This window comes from Phocoena phocoena, chromosome 19, assembly GCF_963924675.1.
Source record: "Phocoena phocoena chromosome 19, mPhoPho1.1, whole genome shotgun sequence".
NCBI classification, from domain to species: Eukaryota; Metazoa; Chordata; class Mammalia; order Artiodactyla; family Phocoenidae; genus Phocoena; species Phocoena phocoena.
Window position 1 is genome coordinate 24,876,072 of NC_089237.1, and position 16,046 is coordinate 24,892,117.

At 46.8% G+C, this 16,046-nt stretch overlaps 1 protein-coding gene across 4 annotated transcripts in view; it reads right to left on the reverse strand.

Moving 5' to 3' along the window:
- Positions 1 to 15,072: 15,072 nt before the first annotated feature.
- SPAG9 (sperm associated antigen 9) overlaps positions 15,073 to 16,046 on the reverse strand; it is a 133,677-nt gene continuing 132,703 nt past the window's right edge. For all 4 annotated transcript variants that reach the window (XM_065897310.1, XM_065897309.1, XM_065897308.1 and 1 more), the window contains one exon: positions 15,073 to 15,188. In XM_065897310.1, coding sequence (XP_065753382.1) covers positions 15,073 to 15,188 — 116 coding nt within the window. The remainder of the gene's footprint in view (positions 15,189 to 16,046) is intronic.

The window sequence follows — 16,046 nt, forward strand, 5'->3', positions numbered from 1 at the left end:
GAAGGGCGCCGGCCTGGGCTGGGTGTGAGTGCGGGGGCACGGCCTCCGTCTGGGGTCTCTCAGTGCTTTTATAGGCATCATTTCCCACAGGCTGTGCCTGAGGTCAGGAGACTCAGGGGACAGAGGAAGTGGGTGCCTCCCAGGTGGGAGCGCTCCTGCCCTCCTTTCTTCCCAGCTTCCTAAGGAGACCAAGGCCATAAACCCGGGGGTGGGAGGCAGAGAAGAGGGCAGGCAGCCAGGCCAAACCCCAATAAACTGCTCGGCTCAGTCGAACTGCAAATAATTAGTCCTGATCGCCAAGGTTGCCTCCACCCTCCACTCTCGGGAATTAAAAGTCAAAGGGCAGAGCTGCTGACGCAAATGTCAGGGGAGACGGGTGCTTTGGAACAGCTGGGATCCTGCTTCCCGGGCTCTGCCACCCCAGTGCCCTGGGCACGGCGTCCTCCAGGCCAGGGACCGAGAGCCCAGTGTCCACGCAGGGAAGGGGGTCCACTGCCTCTCCCTCTTACCGGTTCTAAGGTGAACCATATTTGACTGGAGGTCAATCAGAAATTCCCACGAGGGCTTCCCTGGTGGCGCAGTGGTTGAGAATCTGCCTGCCAATGCAGGGGACACGGGTTCGAGCCCTGGTCCGGGAAGATCCCACATGCCGCGGAGCAAATGGGCCCATGAGCCACAACTACTGAGCCTGCGCGTCTGGAGCCTGTGCTCTGCAACAAGAGAGGCCGCGACAGGGAAAGGCCCGCGCACCACGATGAAGAGTGGCCCCCGCTCGCCGCAACTGGAGAAAGCCCTCGCACAGAAACGAAGACCCAACGCAGCCAAAAAGAAAGAAAGAAAGAAAGAAAAGACATTCCCATGACATGGCATTGCCGATGCCTGGGGGCCTGGGGAGAAGCAGCGGCTCAGCATCTTGTGAGCCCCTCTCCCTCCCACGCCTAAAAGAGAGGACGAGAACTCCGCCCTCTCTACCGGGGGTGGGGGGGGCGGCTGCCTGAAACCCGATGTGCGTCCCACCAGGTCCACCCTGCAGCGGGCAAGCCCTGGGCAGCTGCACCGTGGTCTGTGCACCAGTGGTGACCCCCAGTGGTTAGTGTGGGACTTAAACTTGGGCTACTGCAGACCCAAGCCTGAGCCTCAGCCCAGAGCAGTGGCTGGGGAACTCCGGGGTGTGCAAGGTTTAGGGATTTGATTTTGGTAAGAGGGCTGTTGGCATTTGGAAGTATTTTTGGATGTGCTGATTTTTCTTAATTGAACTGTGGCTGGATCTAGGCCTGCAGGTCCCACTGTTGGCGAATCAGCTTCAACGTGTCTAAGGATGCACTCATCTGCTAGCCCTGAAACTGCTCCCCCTCACTTCCCCATTTCTATTAATAGCATCACCACCCTCCCAGTCCCTCAGGCGCTGAACCTCGAGCCTCCGAGTCATCTTCCACTCCTCCCTGCACAGGGCTGGGTGCCTGGTCCTGCCCCTCCTCACTCTGCAGGTCACCCTTAACACCCTTTTCCCCGGTACTCATGGCCGCTGCCCCAGTTAGTCAGCCTATCGCCCGAGCTGTTGCCATCCTCAACAACGCCTCTGGGTCAGACCTGGGTATGTGACTGGTCCTCCACTTACCTGCTGTGTGACCTTGGGCAAGTTACTTACCTTCTCTGAGCTCAGCTTCCTCAGTTGTAAAATGAGGATAATACTTACAGTCCCCACCTCACAGAGCACTGCAGAAATTAGATGACAGAATGTACATAAAGAGCCTATCACATAGGAAATGCTCAATGCATGTGAATTATTAGAGATCATCCATCCAGTCCAACTTCTCCAGTTTAAACAAGTAAACTGAGGTCAGAGGCTGGAATGAGAGCTAATGTCTGGCACTGAGTTCCAAGTGCCTTTACAGCACGCTCCAGTGCAGGGCGAGTAGAAGTTCCTGGAGTCTTGAAGCTCCTCCACCGCCGCCACCATCATCATGTTCTAAACCCACAACCAAAGGCCACCTACTGAGTTCACTGGACCCACCTGCCTCCTTCAGGGGCAGGTATGCCTGGTAAGAGTTGAGGTCACTCAGCCATAGCAAATATTTTCTGGGATGAGACAACTACAGATCACGTCCAGTGGCTGTGAGTCAGGGCGACCCATCTACAAGGTGCTGAGTGAGGTCCGGCACGTTGACCTGGCCTCCTTGGGGCTGCTGGACATGCAGCGCTGTGGCCATACAGCAGAGGTCAGAGGAGGGCAGGCTTCTACTCTTGCAACCCCGCCCTCACGCCCCTCTGCCGACTCACACCCACCCCACCTCCAGGCCTCGGGACTTCGCTTGGGGGTCAGAGGAAGGGCAGGCTGATTCAGCCAGCTTCCCATCTAGGCACAAATGGGCACCCGGCATCCACAGCCTCATTAAAATTGAAAGTGGGAGCCTTGTTCTGGGAAGAGATTTTCAAAGGAACTTTTAAATTTTTTTATAAATTTATTTTGGCTGTGTTGGGTCTTTGTTGCTGCGTGCAGGCTTTCTCTAGTTGCTGCGAGTGGGGGCTACTCTTGGTTGTGGTGCGCGGGCTTCTCACTGCAGTGGCGTCTCTTGTTGTGGAGCACGGGCTCTAGGTGCGCGGGCTTTAGTAGTTGCAGCACTCGGGCTCAGTAGTTGTGGCTCATGGGCTCAGTAGTTGTGGCGCATGGGCTTAGTCCGCGGCCTGTGGGATCTTCCCGGACCAGGGCTCGAACCCGTGGCCCCTGCATTGGCAGGCAGATTCTTAACCACTGCACCACCAGGGAAGTCCCTCAAAGGGGGACTTTTCCCCGCAAAGAAGCAGCAGCAAGAAAAGCAGATGACCCAGGTTCAAACGTGGGCCTATCCTAGGGCCCTTGGACACCTACTGTCTAAGACAGTGGCTCTGGAAGAGGGATAGTTTTGTTACCGAGGACATCTGGCAATGCCTGGAGACAGTTTTGGTTGTTATAACTGGGGAGGGGTGGTGTGCGTGTCCTCCTGGCATTTAGTGGGTAGATATTTAGCAGCCAAAGATGCTGCTAAATATCCCATAATGCACAGCACAGACCACACGACAGAGGATTATCCAGCCCCATGTCAACAGTGCCCAGGTTGAGAAACCCTGGTCTAAGAGCCATCTGTCCAGCAGGGGAAACCCTTGCCTCAGAGCTGCCTTGAAGATTGAGGGAAACAATGCCTGTGAAGAACCACGACTGGACCTAGCTCACGCTCCATGTCTGCAAGGGACCTTTGTTTGTTGAGGCCTTTTCTTGGCCTGGGATACCCTTGCTGGTGGGTGGAGGTGGAGTGGACACACCCCCTCACATGAGAATTGATCTTTCCGAATTGATATTAGTGTTTCTGCCCCACACGGCCTGAGGCAGAGTTTCTAGAACAGTCTGGTGCTCACTTGCAAACCCTTTCAACAAACAGAACGCAGGCTCTGGAGGGGAAGCCCACTGTTTCGGCAAGTGAGTTCCGTAGGGAAAACGGGGCACTTGCCATCCCACCCGTGCCTCTCAGTGCTTGGGCTCATCAAGTCTCCCTGTGACCCACCCACCTGCCCCTTTCACTTGAGCCTGTGAGGCAGAGAGAGGGGAGAGGACAGGAGGCGAAAAACACCTCCTCCAAGCTGTCCTCAGACCTAGCAGATGCCCAGCAGGGAGGAAGATTTGTTTAGAAGCAGCCCCGCGCAGAGGCTGCTGTGAAGCAGAGTCTGCAAGGATCCGGCCAGCCCCCCTGCCACTCACCTCAGATGGCATCTGCCTCTCCTTCAGCCTTAACAGCCGAGAGGTCAAGTGTCTTCTCTACAAAAATCGGTCCCAAATAAATCATCACCTTCTCCTCTGGGATGGGACTGGTGAACCCAGATCAGAATCCCCACACCCTGGCCCCTGAGCTCTGCTTTGCTGGTCTACCAGCTCAAGCATAATAGATTATCGGATTATAGCCCCGATGGGGGTGGAAAGGTCAGGCCAGTCGATAAAGATGGGACCCTGAGACCCCTTCTGGCACTGCTCATTTGTGGGGTCTGGGGGACCTGGGGGATTAAAATCACACCCTCCTTCTCTGGGTCTCAGTTTAAGGCACCTGTTCAATGGGGGACACCACCACCTTCCAAACCTCACTGATGGCAGTAGGCCAAGCTCGGGGTGGGGTTTCTGAGTCTGGAAATCCAGACTCCAGGACAAGCCCAGACACACAGCTGTTCTCAAAAAGGAAGCAGCAGCAGTGGGGCAAGGGCAACACACCGAGAAGAGGGGAAAGGGGAGACCCAAGAACTTCCGACTGACTGAGCACAGTTAAAAGGGCCCAACGCAGGATCTGTTCTGAGTCTCCAGGTCCGAGCTGCCTCCTGCCACAGGAATCTCCTTCCGGGGGAAACACTGTTTTTTCCTTTTCTTTTCGCTGCACTGCTAGGCTTGTGGGGTCTTACTTCCTCAACCAGGGATCGATCGAACCTGGGCCCTCATCAGTGAAAGTGCAGAGTCCTAACCACTGGACCCCCAGGGAATTCCCTCTGGGGAAACATTTATGGGCTTCCTGCTCAAGGGGTGATCCCATCATGAAAGTTCTAGGCTCAAACGGCTCACCAAAAGTTCCTTCCAAGGACCCTCATCCCTCTGGCTGTTCCAGCTTCCAGCTTTCCTGTCACTTTTTTTTTTTTTTTTAATAAATAAATAAATAAATTTATTTATTTATTTTTGGCTGCGTTGGGTCTCTGTTGCTGCCCGCAGGCTTTCTGTAGTTGCGGCGAGCGGGGACTACTCTGCGTTGAGGTGCGTGAGCTTCTCATCGTGGTGGCTTCTCTTGTCGTGGAGCACGGGCTCTAGGCGCGTGGGCTCAGTAGTTGTGGCTCGTGGGCTCCAGAGCACAGGCTCAGTAGTTGTGGCGCACGGGCTTAGCTGCTCCGCGGCATGTGGGATCTTCCCGGGCCAGGCTTGAACCCGTGTCCCCTGCATTGGCAGGTGGATTCTTAACCACTGAGCCACCAGGGAAGTCCCTTTCCCGTCACTTTCTAATGCCACAAACTTTCTGACATCCTCCCCTCCCAGCCCAAGCTTTTCTCCCAAGCTTTTCCCTTCCTCAACTGGCTTTACACTGGGTGCTCCCAGATGGCGGGATCTGGCCTGTAACTTGGCACAGGTGGCTGGACAAAGATGGACAAGCTCCGGGTGGTATGTGGATGGTAGGAGCTGTCTGTCTCTCTGACCCCAGGCAGGAAGAGGGGGAGTGAGCGACAGAAACTGTGTATGAGGCCTGTCGGCCCCTCATACCCACCCAAAGGCCCTGGAGCATCCCTGAGCCCTCAGGCACTGCACTCCCCAGGCTTGAGGATGGCAAATATCCCTCTTCTCCAGGTGTGTGGCTACTCCCGTTCCCATTTCACCTGTGTGTGTGCACACACTGACTGGTCTATAGCACTTGAAGGCCAAGGGGGAGGTGGCACGGGTCCTCTACCCTGTGCACTCCCTGCCCCATCCAAGGCAGCTGTGACCACCCCCAACCCCCACCAGTGTTGGCCGGCCTTATCTCCCTCCTTGGGGCCCTCACCTGCCTCCATTAGTACAGTAATATTTCACAATACCCCTTTCCCATCAAGAGGATCCGACAGCTTCTTGCAACTTTGGTGGTGGTGTTGGGGTAATAAGCCCTAATTTCCGCTCTTTCGTTCCTAATGTTTAGAATCGTAGGGGCAGAGAGGGACCTTGAACTCACCCAACCCCCTGACATTTTACAGAATAGAAAAATGAGGGCCCGGCTTCCCCGGTGGCGCAGTGGTTGAGAGTCCGCCTGCCGACGCAGGGGACACGGGTTCGTGCCCCGGTCCGGGAGGATCCCACATGCCGCGGAGCGCCTGGGCCCGTGAGCCATGGCCGCTGAGCCTGCGCATCTGGAGCCTGTGCTCCACAGCGGGAGAGGCCACGGCAGTGAGAGGCCCGCGAACCACAAAAAAAGAAGACAAGAAAAATGAGGGCCCGAGAGAAAATGACAGCCTAAAGCTCGCGGCTACTCACAGCAGCTTGGGACAGGGGTCTGAGTTTCCTGGCACGAGGCCCAGAGTGTCTGGATGCAGTGTAACTCGGCAAGCCCCTGCAAGAGTTAACTGAGTGGTGGTGTGCAGGAGAGGCAATTGGAGATTTATTCCAGTCACACAGATTCTCTCCCTCTAATCCTCACGCCCTCCTCGTTTCCTTTTCAGCAGTGGTTATAAAATCCAGGAAATAAATGTGGATTGATGGCCTATAAAGGGCTTAGTTGGTGCTGTGACCTACTGAGTTATGTAACTCCTGTTTATCATCAGCCTTGGATGAAGTTTCTCATTGAAGCAACTCACTAAGCTGATTCCATGCCATTTCCTTTTGTCTTGTTCAGAGGTGGCAGTAGCAGAAATTCCTTTGCAACTTCAAAAACCAGAAATTGGCGGTATGGATACTTTCAAAAATTCCCTCCTTTAATCCTTTGGGCCAATGTTTCTCTCTTATCCATAAAAACCCCTGCTCACCTCAGCAGCGTCCCAGGCCCTAGACCACCTGCCTTCCCTTTGGGTTCCTGGGCTATAGGTTGCCTTGGCTGGGGAGGCTCAGAAATGGTGTTTTCCCTACCCCTGGTGAATGAAAGGAGTGAGAACTCAGGGCTATGAGAATCTAGAGACAGTCTAGTAGAAGGAACACTTCAATCTCTGCTGTTGGATAACAGCCACTCTGGGCCTCTGCTTCCTTGTTAGTAAAGGGAACCAGTTTACCTTATCTGTACACTTTGACCCCCAGTAGGCACCCTTCTTGATCTGGTCCGGCCTGCCTTACTGGGATGGACAGCCTGGTGAGGATGAAGGGGAGGGATGAGGGGCCGGCAGTCTTTGGAAGGCTAAGCCCACCACAGCGCCACCTTGTGTTCAAAGGGCAGCAGAGCCCAGCCTCTCCATAGCAAGGCCACTTTCCCAAACAAGTTCATTTCCTGTTCCCCCACCCCTTTTCTGCTCTGGCAGGGGATGGGGAGGGGCATACTGGGAAGCCAAGGATCCTCCCTAATTAAGCATCACTTCTCAGGCTTTCTCTTTTTTCCCCAAGTGATGCCACAAAAGGGCCCTAGGGAGAAGCTCTCTGAAGGCTCAGCTGACATTCTAAAGTAGACTTTTGGAGACCTGTTCCCAGGTTCAGGAAGGGAAAAATGGACGCCCAAGGGAAGCTCAGGACCCATAGAACTCAAGTGTCTCTCTTCTTAATAAGACATATTCCTTCCATTCATGGGAGTGATACTTTGATGCCTCAGGGACACACCGGTGCACAGAGACAAACTGGTGCATCAAAGCAGTTGGTTTTACTGAGTGGTGTAGGCTACGCGAATTCCATTAAGGGTCTGGCTGGGCATGAAGGCTGTTAGTCCACACAACTCAAACTGCACATGGCACAGATGACCCAGCCTCAAAGAATATCACCCTAGAAGAAGCCTTAGAGCTCATCTGAGCCAAGTCCCAACTTTTACAGATAAGGAAAGCTGAGGGTCCAAGAGAGAGCGATGACTTTTGATGGATCAGTAGCAGGGAAAGGCTAGAACCTTTGGTTCTTTATGAAGGTTCGGCTTTTGAGATGTTTTCTGGCTCCCATCATACCACACCATAGTGGTCTTTCAAAGAAAGGGCTGTCACCTTGGCGCCCCAGAAACATGGACATAATACGAGGCAGAACAGTCTGATAAACCCTCGATTGGGTAAAAGCCCAGGACTGGGTCTCTAAATCAGCCAAGGTCTGCCTTGAGGCATCTGCCCAGTTTCCGCTTATCTCCAGCCAGGCTCCTCCAGGGAGGATGTTTGAGATGCCTCTTAGAATCAATATCGGAGTCTTTTCTGGTGAAGAACATGCCAAACTTTTGCTCCCAGTTCCTTATTTACAGCCCCAGGCAAACTCTCCAAGATAGAAATGTAGATTTCCTACAGAATGAAGGCCTGTTTCCACAGAAGCACAATGGGCCAAAATACAGCAAAAGGCCAGCAGCTGAAAATTCACTCCAGGATTTGTCACTTTGGGCTAGCCAAAGGTAAAGAAAAGTAAGTTTAATGAGAAAGGACAATAGGAAAAGAAATTGAGGCCTCAGTGGGGAAAGGACACAGTGTTTGTTTACTGTTGAGTAGTACATTAACTCATTTAATCTTTCCAACAGTCCTTTGAATGATAGATCATTACTACAATACTCCTGAGGAAACAAAATTCAAGTTTTTGAAAGGCTGCTCCACTCTCTTTGGGGATTTCTGTACCTGAGATGGCCTGCAAAAATCTTAACAGATGAGGGTTTGTGATCTTCCTTGGGCGGAGTAATGCTAAGCCTCTTAGTTTTTAAAAAAATCTTTATTTGTTTATTTATTTGGCTGCACCAAGTCTTAGTTGCAGCACTCGGGACCTTTTAGTTGCGGCATGCAGGCTCTTAGTTTCGGCACGTGGGCTCTTAGTTGTGGCACGCGGATCTAGTTCCCCGACCAGGGATCAAACCCGGGCCCCCTGCATTGGGACCGTGAAGTCTTTCACCGCTGGACCACCAGGGAAGTCCCATAAGCTTCTTAATCATGTAGAAAGCATATAATCCTCCTTGCCACCACACCACACCCTGTTGTGCATCAGACGTTCATATTTTATTTAGTCCTGTGTGTCTTCTTTCTACCTGTTTATATGCAGTGACTAGGAGTTTAATTCTTGTCATAAAGCATTATGAAAAACAGATATTGAAAAAACACGTTCTGATGGCATCTAAAAATGTCAAGCTCACCACTGTTTTCATGTTTCAACATGTCCCTCGGTGTGCCTGCACAGGAATGAGATGCACTCTTAGATGAAAAAGAGAATATGGATCTCCTCCTGTGTTTAATTTTCATGGAACACTTCTTTCCCTTCAATTGGGGAGTGTCGGGGCAAGAGAGAAAGGCGTTCCCTGAAAGGTCCAATAGACCTGAGGTAACTGTTTCCTAACACAGTCCCTTTAGGACAGCCAAGGTCTAGAACACTGACAAAAAGACTGGAAATAAGAATATTCTGTACTACATAAGGACTGAAGACAGTTTTCCCCTTGTTTTTACCACATTACAAAATAGCCAAGCAGACACCATACCAGTATCATTTTTCAGCTAATGCCTCAACGAATGGCCCTAATACTTGACTCCACTTTACCATTTTCGTGCCTACTTTCCTCTTACCCTAATCTCCTTGAAGGTGTCTTACTCATCTTCACACACCTGATACGTAGTGACCACCTGCCAAAGCCAGGTGTTGAGTGCCTAGTGGGGGTAGGTGATGTGCCGACTGCCATCACACCATTGCTTCATTAAGCCATCACGAGAACCCTTTGGGATGTTACTCTCCTTTTACAGTAAGGAAACGGAATAGTTAAGTGACTAGTGAAGGGTCGCAAAATTAGGGAACAGCAGACCCAGGACTTAACCCCAAGTCTCCTGATCTGAGATCTAATACTTTTCCCAACACACTTGCAGTAGCCTCTAGTGTGGAGTTAGTCTGGTTATACCTCTGATTGTGTGAGGACCCTGGGACTTCACTTATCTCAGCTAGACCTGTTTACCAATGGGCAAGGCCCCTCCTGTGGCTAGGCCTCTGGTTCACCTGAGGACAATAATATACTCCAAAGGGTGGCTCTGTGGATCACCTGTGAATTTATGGAGTAAACACCTTGAGGAAATTATTAGATGTTATGCATATGCAAGCTAGTCATAAGAACTAAAAGGTTATAGTTTTTTCTATGAAAAAAATAGCCTTACCAAAAAAAAAAAAAAATAGCCTTACCAAATGAATGGAGATGAACTATTCCCTTTAAGCTTTTAATGGAGCAGTTAAGTTCAAAGTACCCTAAACTTCAATTATCCATAAATCAAAAAGGAAAGAGCACTGGGTTGAGTCTGGGGTGAACCTGCTAGCAGGTCACCATGTGCTGGTAATAAATGGCTAAGAATGAAGAAGCTTTGTGCTCCTGGAAAACAGATGTTTGTGAATCCAGCTGGGCTGCTTGAGTTCCTCTTAAGCAGCTATTCCCAACAGAAGGATCAGAATCACCAGGGTAACTGTTTTACCAAACACACTTGTAGAACCTGATACTCCTGAGGTGAGAGGAAGAAGGAAATAATTTCATTCTGGAACTAGCTCCTGGGTGATTTTGGCCACACCTCCCTCTCCTGGCCTGGTTGAGAACTGCAGCTTTTCTGTGAAGTTGCTGCCCACCCGGAGCTGTGGGTGGGAAGCCCTCCACTAAGTTTTGAAAGAGAGTCTCACCACTGGGTGGGACTGAGGGCTACAGTTCCAGGTAAGACTACAGGGCTCCTGTCCTGTTCCCTCAATAAAATTAATATGAAAGTTTGCTGTCCTGCGCTGCTACTGTAGTCTCTCACTAGCGACTGGCTGAATCAGGAACATGATTAAATGAGGCTCAAAAAAAGCTTCCAGGGCTTCCCTGGTGGCGCAGTGGTTGGGAGTCCACCTGCTGATGCAGGGGGATGCAGGGGACGCGGGTTCGTGCCCCCGTCTAGGAGGATCCCACATGCTGCAGAGCGGCTGGGCCCGTGAGCTGTGGCCGCTGGGCCTGCGCGTCCGGAGCCTGTGCTCCGCAACGGGAGAGGCCACAACAGTGAGAGGCCCGCGTACCGCAAAACAAAAAACAAAAAACAAAAAAAAAAAAAAACAAACTTCCAAAACAGTGACTTGGCAGGCCCCAAAGGACTAAGGGGCAGTTAGGTTAGGTCCTGTAAAGTAGGAATGAGACAGGCTATTCATTATATTCTAGAGCATCCAACCTCACTGGAGAGATGGCTGTGCCTTCATCTAGTGAACTGTCCTATCACGTGCCAATCAGGACTACTTCTACTGTCATGTCAGAACCCCACAATCTTGTAAGCAAAGCGCATGACATTAGACTAAATACCACTGTACTGAATACGGATTCACACTGGGCTACCACATGATTAGTTTTATAATCATCCTTCCTTCCAGAGTCTCTCCCAAGCAAATGGGTCACAATAAGCACACCATATTATTAACATCTACATTACAGCCTGCCTCTTTTTTTTTTTGCGGTACTCGGGCCTCTCACTGTTGTGGCCTCTCCCGTTGCGGGGCAACAGGCTCCGGACGCGCAGGCTCAGCGGCCATAGCTCACGGGTGCAGCCGCTCCGCGGCATGTGGGATCTTCGCCGACCGGGGCACGAACCCGTGTCCCCTGCATCGGCAGGCAGACTCTCAACCACTGCGCCACCAGGGAAGCCCCAGCCTGCCTCTTATTACTGAGTAGTCGGGCAAATGGTATGCCTTGGTATCATGTGTGGCTTGTTACTCAGCTCGCCCACGTTTCCAGAAAGCCCTATTGTCTATTATTCATATGTCACCTAAACACGTGAGCCAAGCAAACATGTTCTTCATGTACTGCTCACTGCTCACCCTCAGCCCGTGCCAAATGGCGACAGTCCTGACCCTTGGAAATGACATGTTTGATGGGAGATGATTATTGGACTTTCAAATATAAATCAAGGTCAGACCCCTAGGAAAGGCAAAAACAAAACAAAACACACTCCTCATACGTGTTTCATATACATATTTATATATATTTCATGTACAAAGTTACATTCTGAACCCCAGGGATTCCATAATAGAAATAAATACTGAAATAACTACATTGCTAAATGAGCTTTTTGCTCACAGAAATGAAGCATCAGCCTCTAAAGAAACAGCAAGTGGGACCCTCTAGAACCCATTTTTAAGATTATAGAGGCAAGTAAAATTCTGAATAAAATGTCCTGGACAAAAAACAAATTCAGACCATAAAATGGCTAAAATATATTCAAGTGTTGAGAAGTGTATGACAAAATTAATAATAAAAACTTAATTTTTTTAAAAGAAAAGAAAAGACATTTAGTGTTACAAAATAGCATAACCCTGTTAGAAAAGCATTTATGATTTCCACATTTAATTCTCTCTTCTCTTCTCTTCTCTTCTCTTCCCTTAGTACAAACTGGGACCAAAACGAGTCCCTTTCTCAACGTGATCAATTAAGAAGAGCCCTAAATCTGGTTGAATCCTTTGGTAATGGTCATAATACTCACAAGGAAATAAATATTCAGTTCCACAGCATTGGCAAGACACACGTTCTTTAGGACAGTTAGTATTATGAGACAATTGTTTTGCTTTGTTTTGTCACTAAGGCAACCTATGTTAAAGAGTCCATTCTCACACGCAGGAAGACCTTTACAAGAAATGAACAACACAGAAACTGAGAGAATATATCTTAACCTTTTCTATGCAAACACGCTTCATGTGAAAAGTTATGTGCTGCATATTTTGTACTCAAAATGTTTTACAGTCTCAACAAGCTGCAGCTATTAAGATATTCATTCCTATTTTTAAAATTTAGATCCACACAAGTTAGAAAAAAACACTCAAAACTGAGTTCCTAAAGAATATTATCCCTTTGCCTTATAGGGATTTGAACCTGCATTGAGCAGTGGGTACTACGTTGATGTATATGATACTGTCATTTTTGTAAATCAGCCATGTTTGAACATCGGAAATTTCACATGGTTCAACATCACACATAACCCAAACATAACAGAATGAGAAAATTCTCAGGTATTCCTTATTTCTTCCAACAGGGGTAATTTTTTTTTTACATGGAGAGACCAACCTGAGGTACTCAAGCCTCTTCTTTACCACTGATGTGGTAGCTACAGGCAATTACACCAACCACTCGCTGCTTACAAGAAGCTTACATTTTGGCATTTTCTTCCTAAGGCTACCACCTTGACCAAAGTGAACGCTACAAGAATATAATAAGCCTATTGTTGGGGGAAAAGGTGCAAGTAAAGCAATCTGCAAAAAATATTTAACTGAAATTACAAACATAAAGACAAGCTCTTAAAACAAATTTTACAGACATTTTTGTACTCTCTAGTCCCTGAAGTTAAACAGGGCCACAGATATCTGACAATTTTAGATAAAATTAACTACACACACCTATATTCCTTAAGTTAAAGCCGGTAAGCTTAGAAAGAGCAATAAACAACCATTGTAACATGTTTGCATTTTTCATCTTTAACTCCTGATTTCCTAAATTACAGTCAGTCATAGAAACATGTAAAAGATCAAACAGTACCTGGGGTCTGATTCTGGGATGTTTACTTCTTGGGATTAACACTCCCAAACACTTTGGTGTCTCTTTTTTGTGAATTTATACAACATTCCTCCAAAATATTTAATAATGTGGGGTTTTTTTTTTAAGGTATTGCCAACAGTGGCTCAGATTTATAAAATAAAATAAAATAAAATAAAAACATAGCTTATAAGCTATAGAAAAGTGACCTAAGTTTTGGTGCCCTGAAAAAAGTGACTAAGTAGCTCAAGTAAAAAAATTATCCTTTTAATACAGCTTTTACCAAAAGTTTTTTTTCTCCTAGCCATCTAAAGTGGCCACAATTGTACTGTGTACATAATGTGCTTATAGACACCTGTGGCCAAATGGATCCAAAGGCCTCCTCTGACGCATTAAATCCTGTGTACTTTATAATCTAGCCTAATCATCTATATGCTTAAAAGACACTGGTAGTACTTTTTACAAATATCTTTCCATTACAGTTCAGAAAAAAAGTCATTGGTCCTTAAGGATGCTTAGACAATCTGAGACTTCTGTTGTTTCCTTTTCCTGAAGCAGTCCTTCCGATGACTGGGGGGCCTTTGTCCAATAACCTCATATTTTAAGACAGTGCTTAAACTTATATTTAGTTTTGCTTAAAGTAATGGATTAAGAATGATAAATCATAAATTTTCAAGAAGTCTGAGAGGGAAAAAAACTGCAGCATAATGGTTTTTAAAAACTTATTAAACAAGAAAATCAATTATACCCGGACTGTATTTTTTAAATGGGCATTGGAGTGAAAAGGTTGTAATGTCAACTTTTACTTTATGCTATTTTGTCTTCTTCTCCTTCAAAGTCTTCTTCATTGAGGATGGCATTTTAATCTCAAAAGGGCACAAAAGCTTAAATACCATTTACATACAGAATATCAAGTACTGGCAGTTGTGTACTTTTATACAGAACAAGGGAAAATACCGTTTCTAATTAAATCTCTCGTTCAGTTCATTAGGCCATACTCCATCACCACTACAGCTTTACTCTTACTAACTGATAAGAGTAGTCCAAGAACAACTGGTAAACAAGTGAATTTTTTACACGGAAAAAAACTCATCCAACCACCATCATCCATTGATACAAGAAATCCAAAACACAATTTCCTTAAAAAAAAATCCTCCCATTGCTGAAGTGTATCTTCTAAGCCTTAGAAATAATAAACCTTTCAAACATGTCAGTATGAAAATGAGTGAGACTAGTCTCAAAAACAAGCAAACAAAAACACCCAGACTATTCAGAGAAGCAGGCCTCATAAACTTTAGAGCTCTAATAAGTCAGAAACAAGAAACTTTTATTTAAATAGTGTAGTCTTAATTTCTTTAATATAAAATCCCCCCCCCGCAAAATCTGATGAAAACAAAGTTTTATATACCATATAAACAAGATTTGTCAGATTTGAAAGTGAAAGTTAAAGTAATTTACAGTTAGCTTTTAGCCCTCTCGGGACATTTAGATAAATCCTGATAATCTACCTGATATTAGTTTGTGTCAATTTTATAATACATTGGGGAAAACCTTACTATTGTACTTAATGGTACAGTTTCAGTTATCAAGTGTTTCCATTAATTTCATTATGAGTGATAGCTAAAAAGTGACCCCATCAAATGAAGTAAGTGACATTAGCTGTGGCAGAGTAAACCACAGCTGGATTGCTTTCTAAAATTCACCAGTTTGCAGAAAGTAAACATTCTTTGATTTGTTCATAATATACTGAAATTGCCTGTAACACTGGTGCAGTAAAACAGCTAGTTCCTGTATTGTTACAGTAGGACAGATTTTATAGCATAGTTAACAGAAAAAAAATGCTCATACATTATGTGGTGAAACTTATTTCACAAAGAGAGCATTAAATAAAGGGAAAAAGGGAAAATAAACCATGCAGAAGAGATGGCTTCCCCGTCGCCACCTGTTTCCTATGGGTTCACTCACTACCATACGTCACTTGCCACACTATCAAGTGACTCCTTTCCGCTTTGGCGACAGAAGGTTCGAGTGGAAGATCCTCTCCAAGAAGCTCTGATTCTCCACCTTCATCACCTGGTGGATGAAACGGAGACTCCGGTTACGCATTTTGAAGATACAGGCTGATGCACATCAGACTCATGGTTAGTCCATGAGCAGCATGCATAAAACTCGTCTGACGCCCATTTCAGAGAACACAGTGAAAGAAATGCCATGCGTCACGACCTTCGCTGCCTAACTTCTGAAAAAGACTACTGAGATCAATTTCTCATAGTTAAAATGTTACAGGATACGAAAAAGGAAATGGAACAAAAAAAAGATCAAATTCAATTTTAAAAAAGTATACTTACTATTAAAATCAACCTATGCTTTAAGACAAATTCTGCTTTTCAGGCTGGATTACCTAGAGACACTGACAAACCTGGTTAAGCAATTTTTAGTGGCAACGAACAGACCACATAAAGATTTTACGGACATACTCTTTAGTATGGCTCAGGCTACCATGCTGCAATCGAAGAAAAAGTTCCAAATCACCCAGCCGAGTGAAGGCCATCTCTCTCTATAAAGGAATTCTGCGCCAACAGTCAGTGCACTTGGAAGTGACTCCATTCCTACTGACATCACCATTCCTAACCTTAACATTAAAAGCCCTGCCTCAAAAATGTGTCAACAAGCCTTCTGCATCAGAAATTTTAGTTTATACTAATTACATGTGGCACACTGTCATTTATATGACCCTAAATTTTATATTCTTTTTTATTAACAGAATTAAAACTGAAGTATTAGTCACCAGTCTACAACATTATATTTTCTAAGGCCTTACATTTAGAAACTTTTTCAATCATTGTGATTTTAGGCCAGTCCAAAAGTTTCTTTTATTTATAGCAAATAAATAAATTTACATCACAGTGCTTTACAGATTACAAAGCACTA